The sequence below is a fragment of the Aquarana catesbeiana genome, linkage group LG01, assembly GCF_042186555.1.
Source record: "Aquarana catesbeiana isolate 2022-GZ linkage group LG01, ASM4218655v1, whole genome shotgun sequence".
Taxonomy (NCBI): domain Eukaryota; kingdom Metazoa; phylum Chordata; class Amphibia; order Anura; family Ranidae; genus Aquarana; species Aquarana catesbeiana.
In genome coordinates, this window is record NC_133324.1 from 274,365,123 (window position 1) to 274,390,921 (window position 25,799).

The 25,799-nt window shown below is 44.1% G+C and overlaps 1 protein-coding gene across 1 annotated transcript in view; it reads right to left on the reverse strand.

The window, feature by feature from the left end:
* Positions 1–670: 670 nt before the first annotated feature.
* LOC141141086 (catechol O-methyltransferase-like) overlaps positions 671–25,799 on the reverse strand; it is a 28,690-nt gene continuing 3,561 nt past the window's right edge. Inside the window, exons 2-5 of the mRNA XM_073628797.1 lie at positions 10,765–10,937; positions 7,331–7,524; positions 3,349–3,480; positions 671–2,274 (exon numbers count right to left, since the gene is read on the reverse strand). Coding sequence (XP_073484898.1) covers positions 2,095–2,274; positions 3,349–3,480; positions 7,331–7,524; positions 10,765–10,903 — 645 coding nt within the window. The 5' untranslated portion in view covers positions 10,904–10,937 and the 3' untranslated portion in view covers positions 671–2,094. The remainder of the gene's footprint in view (positions 2,275–3,348; positions 3,481–7,330; positions 7,525–10,764; positions 10,938–25,799) is intronic.

Here is a 25,799-nt window from a genome sequence, read left to right on the forward strand (position 1 = left end):
CCTTTACAACCACTTTAGGCTGGGTTTCACCGCATCAAATTCGCATGACAGGCGGCCACAGAGCGCACAGCAGAAGAGTCCTGTGCATCTTTGGCTCAGTTTCAGGTCCGAATTCGGCCAAAAATTCGGACCTGAAATGGTGAACGGTAACGCACCGGACCCCCTGCTGTGTCCCGTGGCCGCACATAGTGTGAACCCAGCCTTAAAGTGAGTCTGTGACAAAAGCAAGACCCCAATCTGAGAATTTAGTTATGGGAGTAGCCATTTTATGTTTTTAAGGCTGTGTGCCAATTCTGGGGCAGTAACTTTATGGGCATAAAACTGGCTCAACCACTGTACTACGATTAGTATGGGGCTCAAGAGTTCCTAAAAAAAGGCTTTTGAGACGAGTACTATGTTTTATGAGGGGTGGGAATGAAGGAACATTGGGATACTGTAGCAAACCTTTTACAAATTTCCTAAATCTTTGATTTTTAACTTGCCATTACACATAGTAACTATGGCTACTGAAGTTCCCAAAACCACCTTTTATTATGTTCTGTTTAAGTGGTGCTGTTAACTAGAACTGCCTCTTGCAGGCAAGTGTAGCCAGCAGCCATCACCTCGCTGCCCCTGGTTCCTACGATGATTTTTGTATGGTGGAGGGGGAAAAAAAATCTATACAACAGTGAACATTTAAGGTTCAGACTTTAATTACATAACCAGTCAACATGTTCATCATTTATTCTGAACTGTGATGAGATCAGATATAGAGTTGGTCATATACCTATTGATATAATGGAAGAATTATTTTTTTCAACTGTTAATTCAGTAGCTTTCACAAAATGGGCAATTTGATCAATGAACAATCATTTATCATCAGAGTAATGTTATCTTTGTGTTAAACATTTTACTTGTGCAAAAGAGCATTTTGAAACCATCAAATCAAGAGATGTTTTTTAGTATATGGCCGGTGTTCTGTCAGAATCTGCAACCCGTCAGATTAGGAAGTGACGGTCAGTCAGCTGTGCATGCGTTCCACCGCTACCAGGTTTGCTCATCTGACAGAACACCTGCAGTCAGAAGAAGGCAACGGACATCTTACTACACCCACATACGTCTTGAATTTCACAGTAATTTTAGCATAAAAGTTAGCATATATAAATATCTGTGATGCTGTTTCATTTTGAAAGCCTAAAGGTTTAGCGCTGAGCAGTGCGGGGCGTACCAACATGGCCTCCGCCACCTTCCTACTGCTGGTGTCCATCTTCTTTCAAAATGTAACATCCAAACAGCATCACATATGTCAACATACTATATTTATATACACTCACTTTATTGCTAAAATTACTGTTAAATTAGTAATGTTGGATGTAGTAAAATGTCTGCTGCAGTCTTCTGACTGCAGATGTTCTGTCGGATTAGCAAACCTGGTAGTGGTGGACGCACGCGCAGCTGACGGAATGTCACTTCCGTTACCTAATCTGATGGTGCACTGGCATTACTAAACGTCCACTGCTCTTAAAGCATACCTAAGCCCAAAAATAAAAGTGTAATATATTGCAGGTGTCCTTAAATGTGAAGGCTGCATTATTTTTTTATTTTTTTTTTTTAAACCAAGAACACTTCTTTTTGAACTCACTAAAAAGAAAAAAAAAACTACCTGTTGCTCTTGCCAGCAATACAGTACCCTTGTTGCTTCCTGGGTGGTGAAAAGCACACGCATCCTTATCTTTCTTGTTTAAACTATGAGTTCCATCAATTCACCATGTAATGAAGGTGAACAAAAGCACGCGTTTGAAGTCCAGCATGTGTGACAACTATGGAATTTCCATAGATACAATGGAGTGTAGACACCCAGAAATAGTGTTTATTTTCTCAGGATCACCAAATGATCATACAGAAAAACAAAGTCTACAAAAAAACGATAATCTGCAATATATTAAATTCTTGTTTTTGGGTTTAGATATGCTTTCAGGCCTCTGCATTGTGTTTGGCCTCACTTTAAAAGATATTTGTGCAAACCTTTCTTTACAATTGTACTGTACTTTCAGATTACATCTGTCAGAGTATTTTTAGTATGCTTTTTAACAGGTTCCGTTGCGTGGATGACCACTACCCCTTAAATACAGCCTTTTCCAGCGCATCTGGCTTGTCAGAGTATTCTATGTGAGATGGGTAGTTGGTACAATCATAGCGACCACTTGTCCTTACATATTCCAGGAAATCTGGAGCACCAGGATACACAACGTTGTCTGCTAATAGCACTGATCCTTTCTTGAGTAGCCTGCAATCCTGCATATAGTGAAGAAGACAGTTAACCAGCTAGAGAGGCTGCAAACATTCCAGGATTTAATTATGCACCATCATGATGAAAAAGAAGGTAATGCTAACAACACTGAAAATTGCTCACACAGGCAAGGCTTTGTTAATATTTTTATAAAAAATTGAACTGTGGTACACACAGCAGCTTGCTAAGGCCTATTGTGTACATGTGAGCTATGCTGCATCAAATAGACCTTCAGAAACTTAGCTTGAGTGGCGGTACTCTGAGACCATCACTTACAGACGGTTAACCGTGATTATCTTGTTACAATGGCATCTGAAAGTGGGTCGGATTTATTAGACATCAAGTGAACATGTTGTCCCTAAAGTTGATATGTTGAAAGCAGTGAAAAAAATGGGCAAATGTAAAAATTTGCATGACTTTGACAAGTGCAAAAATGTAATGGCAAGGACAGAGAAACTCCAAAAATTAGCGGACCTCCAGCTGTTGCAAAACTATAGTCCCATCATGCCTCTGCCTCTGGGTGTCATGCTTTTTGTGGCTGTCAGAGTCTTGCTATGCCTCATGGGATTTGTAGTTCTGCAACAGCTGGAGGTCTGCTAATTGCACATCCCTGCTATAAAGCATTGCATCAGGCATGAGTGGTCAGTTTGTGTACTCAGGTTAAGGTAAAGCCAAGGTAGGAATAGCACAAGCACACACTCAGGTTCCATAGTACTGTATACACCTGACTTTTGGGGCCACGTTTAAGGTCATATCTTTGACTTTAGCCTTGGCAACTTTTTCACCACACTCTTCTCTTATGATGAATCTTAGAATTTATACCTGGAACTTCCAATAAAAGACTACACTCTCCTTTTGAAAGCAGGCACATTTTGCCTGCTAAACTTTGTGACGTTCAGGGAATGTTTATTGCTGTCAGCTAAGACCCTCCTAATGGTATCCTGGAAGAACACCTAGTCTGCGATAAGTCAGCATTCTGATAAGAACAGTATTTGGGCTATGTACCCCAGTGCAGCTTAAATTTCATCAAATGTTTTCCAAGATAATTCTCCTGCAGTGGTCTTAATTAAGATACTTACTTCAAGTAATTTGGTGTCAGCAGTGTATCGCTCCTTAAAATGATCAATAAATACAAAGTCAACATTCTCCACACCATAATCGGTTCTCAGCCCTGGAATGATGTGTTCTGTGGAGCCTTCTATTATCTTGATCTGGAGACATGAAATGCAGTGTTATAGAATGTTATTTCATATTGACAGTTACAGCAAAATGACAGCAGCTGTTCCACCATCAGAAAAACACAAGTGCAAGGCACAGCGTTGTACACACAATAGTAAATGTAGATGATATGAGCAACTGATTCCAGTGACAATGCATGGAGTTTACTTGACTGTATAAAATATAGTGGAGTTGAAAGGCGGGCAAAGATACATTTACTACTACAGTTTTCTAGTATTGGAATGTATTTACTAAAGCAGAGGTCTCCAATCTTTTTACTTCAAGGGGCACATTATATATTTTACATATATTCACATATAAAAAAAATTGTAAAGAAATCTAAAGCAGTGAAATAGAATAAAATTTGACAGGCTGACGGGTATTATGTTGTGTTTGTGTGCATTAGAAATAATTTGTGTAGTTTGCTTATTTTCTAGCAAAAAAATACTGATTTTAACATGTGTGTAAAATGTAAAATTTGCATTGACTGCAAATGGTTAAATAGGAAGTAAAGTCTTCCTGTTTAATTGTACCTACAGGTAAGCCTATAGTAAGGCTTACCTGTAGGTACTGTAAATATCTCCTACCCCTGCAGTGTTTAGGAGATCTTTAATATATACGCTGCTGCCGATGTTATCGTGTGCATGCGTACTGAAGGAACGGGCCCGCACATGCCGTTTCTTCAGGACCTATGCCGTGACTGTCCCGTGCCCATTTGTGGGAGCCACGTCATCTCGGCTGTGGCCATTTACTGCGCCGGAGCCTGCAAACCCAGAAATAACTACGGTAGAGATGTCGGCCGTGTGAGTGGAGTACGGTATGCATACCAGCTCATTATGCCTTTATCTTGCAGGTTGTTTTTTTTTTTTCTTTTTCTTTTTGTTTTTGTTTTTTTGGAGGTTTACAACCTTATTGTGGAATAGGGAACATACAGCACTGCGTATGGAATGAGGTATTGTGGAAAAGAAAATGCACAGTGTGGCATATGGAATGAGGCATAGGGAACATACAGCTGAAACAAGGGGGTGTGGAACAAGGAATGTACTGCATGGCATATAAAATGAGGCATAATGGCCTAGGAAACGTACATTGTGTAAAGAATGGTGGCAAATGGCACCCCCATTTCACTTGACACTGCACTTAGGAAAGCTGACCGTCCTGCCCACTCTTGTCCCTCCCCTTCCCCAGCTTCATTGATGATGACAACAGTGCAGTTTACGCTGCCACCAATAAAGCTGGGGAAAAGAGGGGTCAAAATTACAATGCTTCCAATGAAGCTGGGGCAAGGGTATATTTATAAAGTGTTGTTGTAACTCACCTTTCCCCAACTTCATTAATGGCAGTGTTAACATCTCCCCACCCAATCTCCCACTGCCCCCCAGCATAGAGTCATTGATGGCCACTAAACTGTCAGTACCTCAAGGTTAGACTGCATGCATGCACTCTTTCCTCCTCAACACCTACTGGTTCTGTTGTCAGAGCTGGCATTTGCCCTGCACTTCTCTCAATGACAGGGAGGAGGCAGGGTAGGGGGAAGCGCAACATTAAGGCTGGGTTCACATCTAAGCCGCATGTGGCTCACAGCAGGAGTTTCGTGCGTCTCCATTCACCATTTCGGGCCTGATTTCGGCCTGAATTATGGGCTGAAGCAAACCAAAAGATGCACAGGGCTCTTGGAGCCGCTGCGGAGATGTGTGAACCAGCTCTGTAGAGAGCCGGTCACAATCTCCTGCTATGCGAATTAGATGCAAAGAAATCTGCATCCAATTCCCATATGTGTGAACCCAGCCTCAGGCTCCTTTCACACTAACCAACTCCAAAGTTGTTTGATTTTCAGTGCAACTTTGGAGTCTGATTTTGATATGACTTTTACACTCTCTGGCATTGAAGTTGTTTCAAAGTCGGATCAAAATAGTGCAGGAACCTTTCCTAAAGTTGCCGTCACTTCCATAGTGTCAATTGGATTGGCTCACCTAGAGGTGCATGGTATTTTACATGTCCTGCAACTTGGGGTCTCACAAGTCGGATCCTACATCGCACAAGTAAGGGAACAGCAAATGGACACTAAAGGACACTCTACCCATCCTTAAGCCTCGTACACATAATCGGATTTACGGCAGGGAATTGTTTGATGACAGACTGTTGGCCTAAAATCCAACCGTTAGTATGCTCCATCAGACAATTGTTGTCCAACTTTCCACCAACAAATGTTGGATGGCAGGCTAGTAAATTTTCGACGGACAACGGTCTGTTGTCAGATTTTCCTATCGTGTGTACACAAGTCCATCGCACAAAAGTCCAAAGTACAAACATGCATGCTCAGAACCTAGTTCATGCATTATCTCATTTATGTCATTGTCAGCTAAACCCTGAGAAACGGGACTTGCACTTTCACAAATGTTAGTGTGACTACGTAAACTACAATACTTCTGTATTGTATTAAGACATTTCAAAACACAGAAAAACATCAATTAAAAATACATATTCCTATTCCATATATTATTTCACTAGTGGGCACTTTGAAAGTTTTAGGAGTTCCCAAAACCCTGTGATGTTCACACTATTGCAAAATAAGTTGAATTTACAGTGTCAGGAATAATAAAATGACCAAAAGAAAACCCTTGCAAAAGAATAGTGTCAATTCTTGTCTTGCTGCTTCATATAAGAGGAACTGTCTGCTGAAATTTTCTGCAGAAGCCATCATGGGAGTGCCAGTCACCTGGTACCCTGCTGCACTCACCGGTTCTTCTTGTCAACTTCCAAGTCACTCCTGTGTTTAACGTGTAGATTGGCAGTTGGAACCAATAAGTGCAGAAATGTTGGTTCTGTAGAAGGTTTCAACAAAAAATCCATCTTGAATGGAGTGGCCTTTAGTGGCATAAGTAGCAGCAAAGATATTTCCTTTTGTATAATATTTGCAGTTGTTTTAATACTCCTAACAGGGTCACTTAATTCAGCCAAGAGAGTTGGGCATCCACATGCATCGGATGTGCAGACCACCAATTTAAATTGGTTCTAAAGGCAAAAGTTTTTTTTACCTTAAAGCATTCTCTGCATTAAGGTAAAAAAAAACCTTTCCATGCCAGTTTCCCCCAGCCCCCTCCTAAAGACTTACCTGAGTCTGATCTCGACCCAGGGGTGTGCCCATCTGTAGCAGTGGTGCTCTTGACTCCCCTCTCTCAAAGGAGGATCGTTCCGGCTGCTGTCAATGAAACCTGTAAGCAAAGGGTGGGTGCGGTGCCAAGCCATGCTGCATGTGTCAATGGATGCACGCAGCTCAGCTTGGGAGCAAGCCTGCATGTGTGCCCCCATAGCAAAAGGCTTGACTGATTTCAGTGCAGCACTGTGCCCATCTGTAGCAACACTGCTCTTCACTCCCCTCTCTCAGAGAAGGCTCGGCAGCAGCGGGAGTCATTGGTTCCCGCTGCTGTTAAACCTGTGAGCAAAGAGCGCGGGCGCTGCTGAGCTGCGCTGCATGTGTGTCAATGGACGCACACAGCTCAGCATTGGATCGAGCCCACAGATGTAACCCATAGTAAGAGGCTTGGGGGCACACTCGAAGAGTAGGAGCCTGGAGGGCTGGTGGGAACCCCAGCAGAGCAGGTTTGGGGCCACTCTATGCAATATCCTTACACAAAGCAGCTTTTTTAATTTTATTTAAAAAAATACCTTAACAGTTACTTTGACTAAGCGAGATCTAAGAATCCTGAGAAATACAAGTAATTCTAAGGTTGTTTACCTCTTCAGCATCTACCAAATGTTTTAGCAGTTTTTGAGTCATCTAATGCTGTCAATGCATTTCTTAATCTGATACAGTTTTGTTTTTTTAATTGTATATATTACCTTATCCTTGAGTCCAGCAAATTCAATCATCTCCCTGGCTACAGCAGCATAAACTGCTTCCTTCTCAATGGTGATTAGGCAAGCATTAGGCTTTAGTATCTGGGCTATGCGAAGCGCAGAATACCCACAGTATGTGCCCAGCTCCAGAACCAGGGATGGGTCCGTTTCTTTGACGACATTATCCAGAATTAGACCTGTTACACAAATATTCAATATAAATGTTGAAACACATTTACCACAAAAAAAGTTAGTTGAGAAACTAAGATGTGAGGTATAAAAAAAAAATTTAGGATGTAGTAACTTAAGCTAGATGAATGAACAGGTTTACACGTGTAGCTGTGTACCATATTGTGCCCATGTTTACCTTATCTTTTTTATGAAATTCAGAACGCAGTTTGGAGCCTCTAAAGTGCTCTCTGTGTGTTCCCACAATGCAGAGAACAGTCCCAGATAACAGGCTAGTACTATCACATCATGTCAAAAAATCACAGGACAGATTTCCTCTTCCTGGCATTTATTCTTATGCATTAGTAGTGTAGTGTTAAACCGCGCTTAATGTTCAAAATGTGAAAATAATAGCTAGTGCAAAGCAGCCAGCACTGCAAGGGACAACTCGTGCAAAAGAAATATGTATAAACAGTGCAGCGCTAAACATAAAATCATATAGGTATAAATAACGAGTGGTGAATCATTACATGAAAAAAAGAGGATAATGACAAAATAATAGGAGACATCATAAACCGTTCATATATGAAATTAGTGAGTCCTTAAAGTTTGTGATCCAAATAATGATAATCACCCAAGAGAGAGGAATCGCTGCTGTGAAGACTTCTGCCACCAAATATGATATAAGGAGGCTTACCGGAACATATGGACCCTATTCAGCTTATACCAAATGGGTCAAACAGGCAGTGGTGTCTCAACACCTGGATATGGACGATTCAATCTTCTCCGATAGACCTTATGATGTTAGGAAGATTTACCAACCATCACCGGAAACGATATAATAATGTGTGTAGATATATAGGGCCTTTCAGAGTCAAAACTGGAATCTTCTCATCAGTACTCCGTTAGGACATAGATTGTGGAACTTAAGGGATTAATCCTCTGCATTGTGTAAAAACGCTGTTTCATCCTGTATGCATAGATCCTCCTCCTCCTGCACAGGCAATTGTGTTAGCTGGCCTTCCACAGATAGACAGTGCAGGAGGAGGATCTGTGCATACAGGATAAAACAGCCTTGCCGCTGCTGTGAGCCGCATGCGGCTTAGGTGTGAACCCAGCCTCAAACACATGTATTGCATTATAATAAAACTCAGTTCTGCATTGGATATTCTATCTTTTCTTGCTCTTTTGTAAACATACCCAACTTAATGGAGGAGTATTTTGGTTATACTTTTTCTATGAATCAGAAGAGTGCACTCCTGTGACCCTTATTCAGCTGACAGCAGGCTAAAACCTCTGTTGGCTGACGTCACTGAGCCAGTCCAGGCTCTGGAAAGACTATAAAGTTGGAATCCACCCAGATGCCTGGACCAGCAGCTGGCTCGGCCTCTCAGCTGAGTGCTGGAGGGGCAGAGCAGTGAGCGGGTCACTCAGTACTTAACTCAGTACTTAAAAGAGGTGGGGGAAAGATGCAGCATCGATCCTACGCGAGTATGAAAATTTGTGTCTTTTTAGCATTCCCGAACTTCCCTTTTAGCAATATATGTCTTTTAAAGCTATACAACTTTTTATCATTTTCTATATTGCAGCTCTGTTCACACCTGAGTGGTTTTAGATGTGTGGGGAGGTACAGCATGGCGGCAGTAAACATTCAGAGTCCAGTTGCAGAAATGGAACTGTATTGAAATTGGAGTTCAACAAATCAGAACTAGCTCTATGGGATAACAACCCGACCGGGCGCACTCACAGAATGTTCATCAATGGGTTTAGCAGTGGGTCCCAGGTGTGCTGACAGCTTCTGTCTCAAGGGATGGAATGTGGCCATTCCAGTCCAAACCCAAGTGTGGAGGCTTCCAGAAAGGATGTCCCTGTCCCTGTCCCTACCCCTGCCCTACCTGTACTTCTAGAACCTCTCCCTGCAAGCCAAAAACAGAGAGCACAGAAACACCCTAGTGTAAAATCATTTATTAATTGGGCAAAGTTAAAATTCTATCCAATACACTCACATGAACCAAGATTTAACAGGCTTATCACCTTACTGCCTCTGGAGGGTATATCCTATGGTCTGGTCTGAGTAAACAGCTTAGGTGTACAGGGGTCACCCCTGTGCATGCGCCCAGCCAAGCCAGCATCAGGCAAGGACAAGGACAGCAGTGTCAGAAGCGGGGGAGTAGAGGGGGAGGAACAAGACGATATGGTTCCTATGATGAAGCGTTTCAGAGGCTGCATTTGCTGCAATGATGCGTTTCCTTTTATTTACCTTGGTTGGACTTGAGATAAGCCACGCCTCTAAAACACATCACCATAGCAACCACATTGTCTTGTTCTTCCCCCTGCTTCTGAAATTGTTGCCCATGTCCATGCCTGGCTTCTGCTTGGCCAGGCACTTGTGCAGCAGCCCCTGTACGCCAGGTTGTCTGCTGGCGGCTCCACTGGGAGTGATTGTGCAGCTTGTCCATCCCTGCCATAGATTGCAGGGATCCATCTTTGGGTTCTTGCCGGGACGTTTCAAAGTCCCTAACACCTAGGCTGTTTATTTGTACATCTCTCACCTGGACAATAGGCTATACCCTCCAGAGAGGCAGTGAGGAACATCGTGGTAAGCCTGTTACATCTTGGTTCGTGTGAGTGTATTGGATGGAATTTTAACATTGCCCACTTAATAAATGATTTTACATTAGAGTGTTAGTGCATGTTCTGTTTTTGTTTTTGGCTTAGATATGTTCCTGTGGAATCTGAGACCTGCAGAGCCCCAGTGTTTTCTAGATTGGATGATAGAGCTTTTTTTAAACTGACCAGCTAAGGTGGCATGTGAAGATCAGAGCGCACACTAGTGTTTCTTGTATTGCCTGCCTCTAAGCATAGTTTCTGACACATGGGATACTGTAACTGTCCCTATGCTATCCACACGTGAAATGCATGCCAAACATGAGAGCCAGGGTCTTAAATAGACTCTGCCTGACCTCAGATGGCCACCAAAGTGACATGGGACACCAGCATCCAATCAAATGCTGCTTCTCTGTGACTGAGGGGATCATAAAGGAACGAGGTTCCTAGACTTCCACCTGTATCACCGCTGCGGAAGAGTGCCACCTGCAGTGGAGAAAACATTAAAATTAATTAAAATAAAAAATGTATATAGAGTTCAATGGTACCTCGTCTAAAATGCAAGGAAAACACACTACACAGAAGTGAGCCAGCCCTACAGTTCATGCTGCTATGAGTATATGCTTATAGAACATAACCTATTAAATCCTGGTGTATATTACCTTTTTCATCACCCACATTCATGGCCCATTCCTTCTGGATGCAATATTTATCAATATGATCCACCACACTTTGAGGGTCGCCTCTCACTGCATTCTGCTTCACAAACTCCAGGATCCTCTTTTCCTTCTCCCCAGCCATAGCTGCTACAGAGCTTCTGTTCACCGACTTCGATCTGACATATAAACAGATATATCACCAAACACATTTAAGTTTCTGTTAAGGAAAATAAGTCAAGGCTGGGTACCAAATAAAATGTACCAGCAACATATTTATTAATATATATGTAATGTATCCTACATGTCAAAATTAGAGCGTATAGGCCTACTGAATGCTGGTAAGAAGCCCTTCCTTCAAGACCTCGGATTACCCACAAACTCTTACTATTATAAATCACATCTGTATACATATCAGCCCGACATGCCTCCTGCTCAGATAGAGCTACAGCGCTGCAATCAGCAAAGCACACTCTCATCTAGGCTTCAGTTTTAGGGGGTTAGCATTCCAAATTGTTCAGGAAATGGGCCGGTAACAAATATAAATATATGGCTTAAGTTAAATTTCAGCTTTAAAATGGTTCTAAAGGCAGAAGGCTTTTTACCTTGATGCAAGGTAAAAAACTTTCTGCATGTAGCTTTGCTCCCCCCCCCCTACTTACCTGAGGCCGATGTTGATCCCTCACTGTGCCTATCTCTTTCTCTCTCTCCCCATTGGATCAGAGGTAGCAGTAGGGCTCGGATGGAGCAGGGGGTAGGGCCGGGCTCCATTGTGTGCATCAAGGGACAAACAGAGAGCGGCTCAAGAGTAAGCCCATATGAGTACCTCCATAGCAAGCGGCTTGCTTAGGGGGCATTCAATGGGGGAAGAGGAGTCAGGAGTGATGGTGGGGTCCCTGAGGAGGATCAGGCTGCTTTGTGCAGAACAATTTTATATATATATATATATATATATATATATATATATATATATATATATATATATATATATATATATATATATATATATATATATATATATATATAGGAGGGGGAATCTTCCAATGGGAAACTTGTTCCAGGGACAACTGTCTACAAAAAAGGACAGTGGTTTAACCCTTTCCTACATTATACTAAACGTTAGGACAACGGTGACCCTAGAACCAATCAGTTAATGTTTATGAAAATCCACCAAAAAAAAAAACACCAAAAAAAAAATTGTACAAAGTTTAAAAAGGTACCTTTTTAGAGACAATACTTTTTACATAAAAATCATAAAGATATACAATGGGGATGGAAAGTATTCAGACCCCCTTAAATTTTTCACTCTTTGTTATATTGCAGCCATTTGCTAAAATCATTTAATTTCATTTTTTTCCTCAATGTACACACAGCACCCCATATTGACAGAAAAAAACAGAATTGTTGACATTTTTGCAGATTTATTAAAAAAGAAAAACTGAAATATCACATGGTCCTAAGTATTCAGACCCTTTGCTGTAACTCAGGTGCTGTCCATTTCTTCTGATCATCCTTGAGGTGGTTCTACACCTTCATTTGAGTCCAGCTGTGTCTGATTATACTGATTGGACTTGATTAAGAAAGCCACACACCTGTCTATATAAGACCTTACAGCTCACAGTGCATGTCAGAGCAAATGAGAATCATGAGGTCAAAGGAACTGCCTGAAGAGCTCAGAGACAGAATTGTGGCAAGGCACAGATCTGGCCAAAGTTACAAAAATTTTTTGCTGCACTTAAGGTTCCTAAGAGCACAGTGGCCTCCATAATCCTTAGATGGAAGACGTTTGGGACGACCAGAACCCTTCCTAGAGCTGGCCGTCCGGCCAAACTGACCTATCGGGGGAGAAGAGCCTTGGTGAGAGAGGTAAAGAAGAACCCAAAGATCACTTTGGCTGAGCTCCAGAGATGCAGTCGAGAGATGGGAGACAGTTGTAGAAAGTCAACCATCACTGCAGCCCTCCACCAGTCGGGGCTTTATGGAAGAGTGGCCCGATGGAAGCCTCTCCTCAGTGCAAGACACATAAAAGCCTGCATGGAGTTTGCTAAAAAAACACCTGAAGGACTCCAAGATGGTGAGAAATTAGATTCTCTGGTCTGATGAGACCAATATAGAACTTTTTGGCCTTAATTCTAAGCAGTTTGTGTGGAGAAAACCAGGCACTGCTCATCACCTGTCCAATACAGTCCCAACAGTGAAGCATGGTGGTGGCAGCATCAGGCTGTGGGGGTGTTTTTCAGCTGCAGGGACAGGACAACTGGTTGCAATCGAGGGAAAGATGAATGTGGCCAAGTACAGGGATATCCTGAACGAAAAACTTCTCCAGAGTGCTCAGGACCTCAGACTGGGCCGAAGGTTTACCTTCCAACAAGACAATGACCCTAAGCACACAGCTAAAATAACGAAGGAGTGCTTCACAACAACTCCGTGACTGTTCTTGAATGGCCCAGCCAGAGCCCTGACTTAAACCCAATTGAGCATCTCTGGAGAGACCTAAAAATGGCTGTCCACCAACGTTTACCATCCAACCTGACAGAACTGGAGAGGATCTGCAAGGAGGAATGGCAGAGGATCCCCAAATCTAGGTGTGAAAAACTTGTTGCATCTTTCCCAAAAAGACTCATGGCTGTATTAGTTCAAAAGGGTGCTTCTACTAAATACTGAGCAAAGGGTCTGAATACTTAGGACCATGTGATATTTCAGTTTCTTTTTTAATAAATCTGTAAAAACGTCAACAATTCTGTGTTTTTCTGTCAATATGGGGTGCTGTGTGTACATTAATGAGGAAAAAAATGAACTTAAATGATTTTAGCAAATGGCTGCAATATAACAAAGAGTAAAAAATGTAAGGGGGTCTGAATACTTTCCGTCTCCACTGTAAGTTCATTAACAACCAGATTAAAATTTATATGAATTCAACATGGATCCAAAAATGCTGCATGGTTCTAATAATAAACTATTATTAGGTTTTCCCAGTCACCTGGCGTTAATTCTCACCCTGCTGCATGCTGGGAGTTTATGCCCCCTTCTATTGGCCCTGTGTCTGCCTGGGATATTGCCCTGTCTCTTTATAGGCTGCTGCATTTTTTAAACAAGCTAAAGGTTTACTTAAGCATGTACAATACCGTTTACTATCTTCCAAATAATATACAATGTATACATTATGTTTTTTTTATTACATATATATCTTAAATCTATTATGATACTGTTGATCTTTCCTCCCATCCTGTCTGTGAAACACGTCAAGGTGAAAACCTGCTTTAACAGTAGTTACGATCTGTTTTATATGTGATTAATATACTGTTACAATATTGTGAATATGTATTCGGTTGTTATTGGCATTTTGTGTATTTCCTCTTTGTGAAAGGATATTTTCTTAAATATCTGCTATCTATGATAAGAACCATGCAGCATTTTAGGATACATGTTAGATTCATATACAGTTGCAAGAAAAAGTATGTATACCCATTTGGAATTAACAGTTTTTTTGCAGTACAGGGGAACCTTGTATTACGAGCATAATCCGTTCCAGGAGAATGCTTGTAATCCAAAGCACCCGCATATCAAAGAGATTTTCCCATAGAAGTCAATGGAAACAAAGATAATTTGTTCCGCATTGACTTCTATTACATAAAATACCGCATGTGGCCAGAGGTGGGTGGGGGGCGCCGGAGAGCCTCAGAAATACTCAGGGACGGCTCGACTGAACTCAGAAATGCTCGGAAACACTCAGGAATGGAGTGTTTCCGAGTATTTCCAAGTCATTACGAGTATTTCCGAACGGCTCCAAAACATTCCGAGTGTCCCCAGTGCCCCTGCACCTCTGGCCCATTGAGGTACTACACCACCCATTAGATTGAATTCTGCTTGTTTTGCAAGACAACACTCACAAACTGAGTCAGATTAAAAAAAAAAAAGTTGCTCGTCTTTTAAAAAGCTTATTAACCGCGTTACTCGTAAACCAAGGTTCCACTGTAATTTATCATAAAATGTGATCTTATCCTCATCTAAGTTACAATAGACAAACACAATGTGCTTGAGCTGATAGCACACAAACAATCTCATGTCTTTATTGAAAATACTCACTAACCATTCACAGTGCTGGAGGAAAAAGTAAGTGAACCCTTGAAGTTAATAGCTGGTCAAAACTCCTTTTCCAGTAATGACTTCAAGCAGGCGCTTTTAGTAGCTCTTGATCAGACCTGAACAACGTTCAGGAGGAATTGTTGACCATTCCTCATTACAAAACTGCTTCAGCTCCAACGCATTTGTAGGATGTCTGATGTGAATGTCGCTGTCTTATCAAGCGGGCACACCTGGGCATAGCCCAGGGGCCCCAGGTGCATATGGGGCCCCATCAGGGCTGGTTAGATTTAGAGCGATTCTGATGACACTACTAGGGTGGCATGGTGCACTGCTTAACAGTAACTTTGTTAGCAGTCACACACACACACACACACACACACACACACACACACACACACACACACACACACACACACACACACACTCTCACTTACACACACACACACACACTACAGCAGTCATATAGTGGTAGATCCTGGCTGGAGAATTGGTGAGTGTCTCTAAACACCCCCCCCCCCGTTAATTGCAGATGGCTCTACCTCTGCTCTACTCTGAGTCTCTGATTGAGGGCTAGGGTTACATTCACATTGGCAATTAGGGACAGTGTGCATTGGAGCACACCTGTTGTTATAGTGAACAGGGCTGGTGGCTGCACCTCAGTGGCGGTGCGTCTATTAAGGGCGTATGGGCGCTGCCCCCTCTCTCCAGCCACCCCCCTCTGTGTATAATAGATAGATTCATGCATTGCCGCCGCCATCCAGCCCCTTTTCGGACGCCGGGCGCCTGAATCACAGCGGCGGGGGTGTATTTTTAAATCACCATAGGCTTCAAAAAAGGTGAACTCAGAGCGCAAAGCATTGTGCTCGGAGTCCACCCAGGTGTGTTAAAGTGAATGAATATTCATATTTCTAACACTGAACCGCCTCTCCACCAATCAGGTAGTGTGGGTCTGATTCCCGTCACCTGATTGGCTGAAAGGACAGACGCTGCTATTGGATGCCTATCAGGAGGAGGGGAGGATACACATGGAGGACACAGCTCACTGCTGCAAGGTCCCACAGCTAGAAACAACAAAAAGTGTAGCGCTAAACCGTATCATAGATGACAATAAATTAGTAGGTATGCAGTGAAGGGGATCACCTATGCAAAGACCTATTCATGGGTAGGAAGTCCTGATAAAGACGTTATAACTAAAAGGTAACAATAGTTAGTCCTTGGGTAGACATATTGTAAACAGGTAAATCCAATGTCCCAAAAAGGCAGATCAGCTCACTACCACCGGGAGAAAAAAAGGCTTACCAGATGTGGTGGACCCGACAGGGCATACGCCGAATTGGGTCAGATAAGGCTTGGGTGGTAAGTGGCTGTGGGTGTCTGTGATGTCGCGGATTGCTGGATTCCTCCAACTGGTACCCGGGTCCTGGAAGGTGTGAGGAGTCCCAAGGATGTAGATGATTCTGTGGATCCTTTTCCTGTTTTTATGCTTCTTTCCCTTAGTGTTCCCTCCTGGCCCAGTCAGTAATACATTACGTTCCCCTTATCTTAAATGCTGGCAATGAACTCACAGAGAGGCTGGACAATGGTTAGAATTTAACAGAGATCTTACATTCTGGTTTCTGATCACAGCTTCTAGGCAGGGGAGACACTGGCCATTCAACAAGATCCTTGGATGGGTCAGGATGCTCCAACACTTAAATACATTATGTACATCTATGTGAATCGATACGTCCCAACTTTCGGAACTGTAGGACCCCTATTACAGAGGTCTAATAGGCACAAACAGGAGTGAGCGGTCAGTCACAGGCGGCAACTTCAAACGTCCATCAGGATCCTCTCATCCACCAGTATATCAGACTTCAATACATTTCATATGACCCACGTTCCGCAAATAAAAAATGAAGGCTTATGTTGCTCTAGAGAAGTAACTGTTTGCTATCTAAATTAGATAGCAAACAGTTACTTCTCTAGAGCAACATAAGCCTTCATTTTTTATTTGCGGAACGTGGGTCATATGAAATGTATTGAAGTCTGATATACTGGTGGATGAGAGGATCCTGATGGACGTTTGAAGTTGCCGCCTGTGACTGAACGCTCACTCCTGTTTGTGCCTATTAGACCTCTGTAATAGGGGTCCTACAGTTCCGAAAGTTGGGACGTATCGATTCACATAGAAGTACATAATGTATTTAAGTGTTGGAGCATCCTGACCCATCCAAGGATCTTGTTGAATGGCCAGTGTCTCCCCTGCCTAGAAGCTGTGATCAGAAACCAGAATGTAAGATCTCTGTTAAATTCTAACCATTGTCCAGCCTCTCTGTGAGTTCATTGCCAGCATTTAAGATAAGGGGAACGTAATGTATTACTGACTGGGCCAGGAGGGAACACTAAGGGAAAGAAGCATAAAAACAGGAAAAGGATCCACAGAATCATCTACATCCTTGGGACTCCTCACACCTTCCAGGACCCGGGTACCAGTTGGAGGAATCCAGCAATCCGCGACATCACAGACACCCACAGCCACTTACCACCCAAGCCTTATCTGACCCAATTCGGCGTATGCCCTGTCGGGTCCACCACATCTGGTAAGCCTTTTTTTCTCCCGGTGGTAGTGAGCTGATCTGCCTTTTTGGGACATTGGATTTACCTGTTTACAATATGTCTACCCAAGGACTAACTATTGTTACCTTTTAGTTATAACGTCTTTATCAGGACTTCCTACCCATGAATAGGTCTTTGCATAGGTGATCCCCTTCACTGCATACCTACTAATTTATTGTCATCTATGATACGGTTTAGCGCTACACTTTTTGTTGTTTCTTGCATATACACTTTGTTGGTTGTGTTAGCTGCTTTCTTTTTGTCTTTCTTGTGAGCAGCGCAGAATTATTTTGTATATAAAGGTCCCACAGCTAGCCTCTGTCACCCGCTGCCTGACCCGCCACCAAGATTGGGTAAGGGCCGGGCAGACAGCGGGCGGGGGGGGTCACAGTGATGGGCACAGTGGCTGCATTTGATGGGCATAGCAGCTGCAATTGATGAGCATAGAGGCTGCATTTGATGGCACAATGGCTGCAATTGACAGGCATAGTGAGGCTGCAATTGAAGGGGTTTTTTTCCCGAATTTTTCAGTTTGCGCCCCCCAAAAAATTTTGAGCACCACCCGCCACTGCTGCACCTACCTGCTGACAGCCGCTGAGAGCTGCAGGAGGAACTGCTGCTTCAATTTGCACCTGCCCCAATCACCGATGTGAACGTAGCCTAATGTACACTATATGCAGTGACAGAAATTGTACTGCATTGTAAAACATGACTGTCACACCAGGAACACTCAGGAAACAACTGTTTCCTATGTGTCCCATTCACAGTGAAATGCAGCATATGGCTGCTCTTCAGCATTCTGCAATAAAATGCAGACATGCTGCATTGTATCGCAGCACACATGCCAAATCGCACGGCAATGCAGCATGTCTCACTGCTGTACATTACTGTGAATGAAGTGTATGTTTTTTACACTTCAAATAAAGTTTATACAAAAAAGGGAGCCATGTGATGCACTGAATTGCACACCACACTGCCCCCACAATTGGCTATGCAGAGCTGCTGGTGTGGTGAATCATTCCGGCAGCTTTGTATTATGTGTCAATACAGCCTGAAAAAGGCTGCCACTACTCTGAAAACAATTCACAGGTTGATTTCTTTCTAGAGACATTTGTCAGGCAGTGAGGAAGCAATATCAGCTCCTCACCACTTGTTTTAACTCCCAAAATGCTGCATTACCCCACCACAACCACGTGCATTGCACACGGTTGCGGGGAAGTTGCAGCACGACTCTATCAATTCTAATAAATAATCTGATAAATCAAATTATTCTATCAACTATTTATACTTTCATTCTTGAGAGTGCGAAAAATTGGGACAGGCTTGTAGGGGCCCCAGAGCAATACTTTGTCCAGGGGCCCATGCCATGATGCTGTTAAGATGGCCCTGTGTGTCTGTTGTAGTCTAAATCAAAGAAAATTAAGTGGCTGGTGAGCCAGCACAGCACATACAAGAGGCAGCCAATTGCATTTGGAGTTGACAAAAAGTATATACAATATATCTTTATATAAAAAAATATTGCTAGATTACAAGCTTTGCTAGACACTGCATTGATATAAATGTAACATTCTAGGAGATCCCAACTGCTGTAGTCTGCTCCCAGGGTCATGGCTTGGGACATACATGTAATTTAGGGTCATTACTGCTGCTTAAAAAGAATTCCTACTGGGGCCACTTTAGCTTCAATGTACAATGAGCAAGTTCTGGCCAGTGGTCTATCCTCAAGACCCAGTAACCCAGTGGATGGCCTGTGGACAAGGTCTCCAAGTCTGCTCTTGCCCCTAGATATTCCTGCACCATGTAATGCAGACGCTGGCGATGGTTGCTTGAACCGATCAGACCTTGGCGCTGAGGACTGAAATATTGTCTAAAGGCATTGGTCAGCCGGCCACCTTCTCCACCGCTCTTCCTCTGACTGAACGAAGCTTCAGCAACACCTTGTCCAGCACCAGGAAATTGTAACCTCCCAGGGTCTGGAAATGCATTGCACAAACCTTTCTTTAAGGCCTCCTGAAGATTTTTCATCCTCTGCTCCCTCTGTGAAGGCAGCATAAGTTCTGCATCCTTATCCTTGTAACGTAGATCAAGAAGGGTTGCCAACCAGTAATGATCCCTCTCCTTGATACCACGAATCCCAGGGTCCTTTCGCAGGCTTTGCAGAATCAGGGGGGCCATGCAGCGTAAGTTTGCAGAGGCATGCGATTCTGAGTCCTCTGGGTCACTAAAGATCACATGATCCGTATCAACCTCCTCCCAGCCATGTACAACTCCTTGGGTTTCTGGGGACTGAAAACCATCCCTTCATGGCTGCTATCCTCCATGTCTATGCTGACACAATCCTCCTCCTCCTCTTCTTCCTGTGCGTTTGGCGGGCCCACAGGAATACTATCTGGATAAAGGGGGCCTTGAGAGGTAAGGAAGTCCTCTTCCTCCCGCTGTTCTGCCTCAAGTGCCCTGTCCATTATTCCACGAAGCGTGTGCTCCAACAGGAAGACAAGAGGGACAGTATCACTGATGCATGCATTTTTCCTGCTCACCATCCTCGTGGCCTCCTCAAGTGGTGACAGGACAGTGCATGCATCCTTGATCAGTAGCTACTGGTGTGGCGAAAAGACATTGAGTTCCACCTGGTGGGCATGTCACAGATTAGGCGATTGGTGGGGAGGTTGCATTCTCTTTCAATGCCAGCCAGCGGAGCACTGGCATTGTATGACCGGCGGAAATAACCACAGACTTTTCTGGCCTGCCTCAAGAGATCTTGTAAGCCGAAATTCAGGATGTGTGCTAAACATGGAACATGGGTCAAGTGTCCCTGTCGGAGGGCGGAGAGAAGGTTGGTGCCATTGTCGCATACAACCATTCCTGGCTGAAGCTGGCGTGGTGTCAACCACCTCTGAGCCTGCCCCTGCAGAGCTGACAGAATCTCTTCCCCAGTGTGGCTCCTGTCCCCTAAGCAGACCAACTCATGCAAAAAGATGCCATGCGGTGCACTTGCCTAGCCCCTTGAATGCTTACGGAGTACCACTGGTTCAGAGGACAGATCTGCAGAGGAGGCCAAAGAGGAAGAAGAAAAGGAGGGGTGGGAGGAGAGAGCTGTGGCAAAATCACCACTAGCATTTTGGAGGTGTGGTGGTGGAACAAGCTCCAACAATACTGAACCCTGTCCTGCATCCTTCCCAGCTGCCAGCAGAGTTACCCAGTGAGCCATGAAGGAAAGGTAACGTCCCTGCCCATGCCTGTTAGACCATGAGTCAGCGGTAATATGCACCTTACTGCTGACCGCCCTGTCCAAAGAGGCCAAAACATTGTCTTCCACATGTCGGTAGAGAGCTGGAATGGCCTTCCGTGAAAAGAAATGGTGTTTTGGAACCTGCCACTAAGGTACAGCACATTCCACAAATTCACGAAAGGGGGCAGAGTCTACCAGCTGAAAAAGCAGCAGTTGCAGTGCTAGCAATTTGGCCAAGCTAGCATTCAGACGCTGAGCATGTGAATGGCTGGGACCGAATTTCTTTTTACGGTTTAGCAACTGGTGTAGGTAAATTTGCCTGCTAAAATCATATGGTGGTGTACTTGCTATACCTTCATTCCTCGCAGTGCAGGTTTTTGAGAGGACTGGAGGTATAGTGGGGTTGGAGATCCCAGATGAGGAGCAAGAAGAAGTCTGCCTTTTTCTTTGATGTGGGTCTTTCAAGTGCTGTTGCCAATGGACTGCATGGGAGGTCGTCATATGTCTGGTCAAGCATGTGGTGCCCAAGCAGCTGCTGTTCTGGCCACGCTTGATCCGCTTCAGACATAGGTTGCAAACAGCAACAGTGCGATTTGCTGCACGTGTCAAAAGGCCCACACCAAGGAACTTTTCCAAATCAGCAGGGAGTCAGCAGCGCCCTGCACCTGCGGAGCTCTGCGGTGTGATGCAGTAGGGTGGCTGTATTTAAGCTGCCACCTAGAGGACATCCTGGCTCATTTAGAGTTGTGCAGCCTCCTCCTCTCTTTGATCAGGCACCCAAGTAGAGTCAGTGACCTCATCCCCTCCCTCCTCGTCACTGGAGCAAACTTGGCAGTATGCTGCAGCTGGGGGAACATGACTGCCAGTTTCTTGTCCTTCTTGGGCACCCCCTCTCTCTAGGCTCACGTTACTCCCTTCCACAACCTGGGAACCAACATCGGAGCCTTCAATTCACTGCGCATCCTCCAGCAGCATGTACCCGGCAACTGTGGTCGAATAGTTTGGGGGACTTCTCCGTGCATGATGGTGGGGCTACGGAAGGAGTGACTGTGGACAAGGAGCCGGTGGAATAGGCCGCTTTGGCAGCTGCATTGGAAGGCAAACTACTCTAAGCCTGGGTGACGGAGGATGAGGACAGCTTTGTTATCCACTCCATGTTCTGGCTCCATAACACGGCCAGCAGCAGAAAAAAAGGACAAGCGTGCCCCACGGCCACCTGCAGAGGATGCACCACGTCCACGACCAGCACTGTTGACTGTAGACACAAAGGCTGCTTGCCCTCTTTTAGTGGCCTGTGAGCGTCTGCCTCTCCTTGGTGGCCTTACGTACATGATGTATTTTTTGTTTTGCAACACCACACTACACTGTATTGTGTACCGTGTACACCACCAGAAGTGTAGTAGCAACTGCACTGTGGCTGCACTGTATTGTGTACTGTGTACACCACCAGTAAAGTAGTAGCAACTGCACTTTGGTTGCACTGTATTGTGTATGTAGTGTGTACACCACCAGAAAAGTAGTAGCAACTGCACTACAGTTGCACTGTATTGTGTACACCACCAGAAAAGTAGTAGCAACTGCACTGTATTGTGTACACCACCAGAAGTATAGTAGCAACTGCACTATGGCTGCACTGTATTGTGTACTGTGTACACCACCAGAGAAGTAGTAGCAACTGCACTACGGTTGCACTGTATTGTGTACTGTGTACACCACCAGAAGTGTAGTAGCAACTGCACTACGGCTGCACTGTATTGTGTACACAACCAGAAAAGTAGCTACTGCACTGTATTGTATACACCACCAGAAAAGTAATAGCAACTGTACTATGGTTGCACTGTATTGTGTACACCACCAGAAGTGTAGTAGCAACTGCACTACAGTTGCACCGTATTGTGTACACCACCAGAAAAGTAGTAGCAACTGCACTACAGCTGCACTGTATTGTGTACACCACCAGAAGTGTAGTAGCAACTGCACTATGGCTGCACCGTATTGTGTACACCACCAGAAAAGTAGTAGCAACTGCACTACGGCTGCACTGTATTGTGTACACCACCAGAAGTGTAGTAGCAACTGCACTATGGCTGCACTGTATTGTGTACTGTGTACACCACCAGAAGTGTAGTAGCAATTGCACTGTATTGTGTACTGTGTACACCACCAGAAAAGTAGTAGCAACTGCACTACGGCTGCACTGTATTGTGTACACCACCAGAAGTGTAGTAGCAACTGCACTATGGCTGCACTGTATTGTGTACTGTGTACACCACCAGAGAAGTAGAAGCAACTGCACTATGGCTGCACTGTATTGTGTACTGTGTACACCACCAGAGAAGTAGTAGCAACTGCACTACAGTTGCACTGTATTGTGTACACCACCAGAAAAGTAGTAGCAACTGCACTGTATTGTGTACACCACCAGAAGTATAGTAGCAACTGCACTATGGCTGCACTGTATTGTGTACTGTGTACACCACCAGAGAAGTAGTAGCAACTGCACTACGGTTGCACTGTATTGTGTACTGTGTACACCACCAGAAGTGTAGTAGCAACTGCACTACGGCTGCACTGTATTGTGTACACAACCAGAAAAGTAGCTACTGCACTGTATTGTATACACCACCAGAAAAGTAATAGCAACTGTACTATGGTTGCACTGTATTGTGTACACCACCAGAAGTGTAGTAGCAACTGCACTACAGTTGCACCGTATTGTGTACACCACCAGAAAAGTAGTAGCAACTGCACTACGGCTGCACTGTATTGTGTACACCACCAGAAGTGTAGTAGCAACTGCACTATGGCTGCACTGTATTGTGTACTGTGTACACCACCAGAGAAGTAGAAGCAACTGCACTATGGCTGCACTGTATTGTGTACTGTGTACACCACCAGAGAAGTAGTAGCAACTGCACTACGGCTGCACTGTATTGTGTACACCACCAGAAGTGTAGTAGCAACTGCACTATGGCTGCACTGTATTGTGTACTGTGTACACCACCAGAGAAGTAGAAGCAACTGCACTATGGCTGCACTGTATTGTGTACTGTGTACACCACCAGAGAAGTAGTAGCAACTGCACTACGGCTGCACTGTATTGTGTACACCACCAGAAGTGTAGTAGCAACTGCACTATGGCTGCACTGTATTGTGTACTGTGTACACCACCAGAGAAGTAGAAGCAACTGCACTATGGCTGCACTGTATTGTGTACTGTGTACACCACCAGAGAAGTAGTAGTAACTGCACTACGGCTGCACTGTATTGTGTACACCACCAGAAAAGTAGTAGCTACTGCACTGTATTGTGTACTGTATACACCACCAGAAAAGTAATAGCAACTGTACTATGGTTGCACTGTATTGTGTACACCACCAGAAGTTTAGCAGCAACTGCACTATGGTTGCACTGTATTGTGTACTGTGTACACCACCAGAAGTGTAGTAGCAACTGCACTACGGCTGCACTGTATTGTGTACACCACCAGAAGTGTAGTAGCAACTGCACTATGGCTGCACTGTTTTGTGTATTGTGTACACCATCAGAAAAGTAGTAGCAACTGCACTATGGCTGCACTGTATGGTGTACACCACCATAAAAGTAGTAGCAACTGCATTACAGCTGCACTGTTTTGTGTACTGTGTACACCACCAGAAAAGTAGTAGCAACTGCACTATGGCTGCACTGTATGGTGTACTGTGTACACCACCAGAAAAGTAGTAGCAACTGTACTATGGCTGCACTGTATTGTGTACTGTGTACACCACCAGAAGTGTAGTAGCAATTGCACTGTATTGTGTACTGTGTACACCACCAGAAAAGTAGTAGCAACTGCACTACGGCTGCACTGTATTGTGTACACCACCAGAAGTGTAGTAGCAACTGCACTATGGCTGCACTGTATTGTGTACTGTGTACACCACCAGAGAAGTAGAAGCAACTGCACTATGGCTGCACTGTATTGTGTACTGTGTACACCACCAGAGAAGTAGTAGCAACTGCACTACGGCTGCACTGTATTGTGTACACCACCAGAAAAGTAGTAGCTACTGCACTGTATTGTGTACTGTATACACCACCAGAAAAGTAATAGCAACTGTACTATGGTTGCACTGTATTGTGTACACCACCAGAAGTTTAGCAGCAACTGCACTATGGTTGCACTGTATTGTGTACTGTGTACACCACCAGAAGTGTAGTAGCAACTGCACTACGGCTGCACTGTATTGTGTACACCACCAGAAGTGTAGTAGCAACTGCACTACGGCTGCACTGTTTTGTGTATTGTGTACACCATCAGAAAAGTAGTAGCAACTGCACTATGGCTGCACTGTATGGTGTACTGTGTACACCACCAGAAAAGTAGTAGCAATTGCACTATGGCTGTACTGTATTGTGTACACCACCATAAAAGTAGTAGCAACTGCATTACAGCTGCACTGTTTTGTGTACTGTGTACACCACCAGAAAAGTAGTAGCAACTGCACTATGGCTGCACTGTATGGTGTACTGTGTACACCACCAGAAAAGTAGTAGCAACTGTACTATGGCTGCACTGTATTGTGTACTGTGTACACCACCAGAAAAGTAGTAGCAACTGCACTACGGCTGCACTGTATTGTGTACACCACCAGAAAAGTAGTAGCAACTGCACTACAGCTGCATTGTATTGTGTACTGTTTACACCACCAGAAGTGTAGTAGCAACTGCACTATGGCTGCACTGTTGTGTAATGTGTACACCACCAGAAAAGTAGTAGCAACTACACTATGTCTGCACTGTATAAACCACCAGAAAAGTAGTAGAAACAGTACACAGATATAGGCTACACTGGATGCTGAGTGTATATATATCAAATACACTGTCACTAACTGAATAACCTGCCTGCTTTATCTAAATCAAGCTATCTCTCCGTCCACACCAACAACACTACACAGAGCCGCCGTGTAGGTAGCCTTATATAGTGTGGGGCGTGGACTTAGTCCCCCTGGGCCATGATTGGCCAAAGGCACTCTGCCTTTGGCCAATTATGGCTCTCTTAGCAGAGGGCACTGGGATTGGCCAAAGTATGCAGGTTGGGTGCATGCTTTGGCCAATCATCATACAGCAATGCACTGCGATCTCG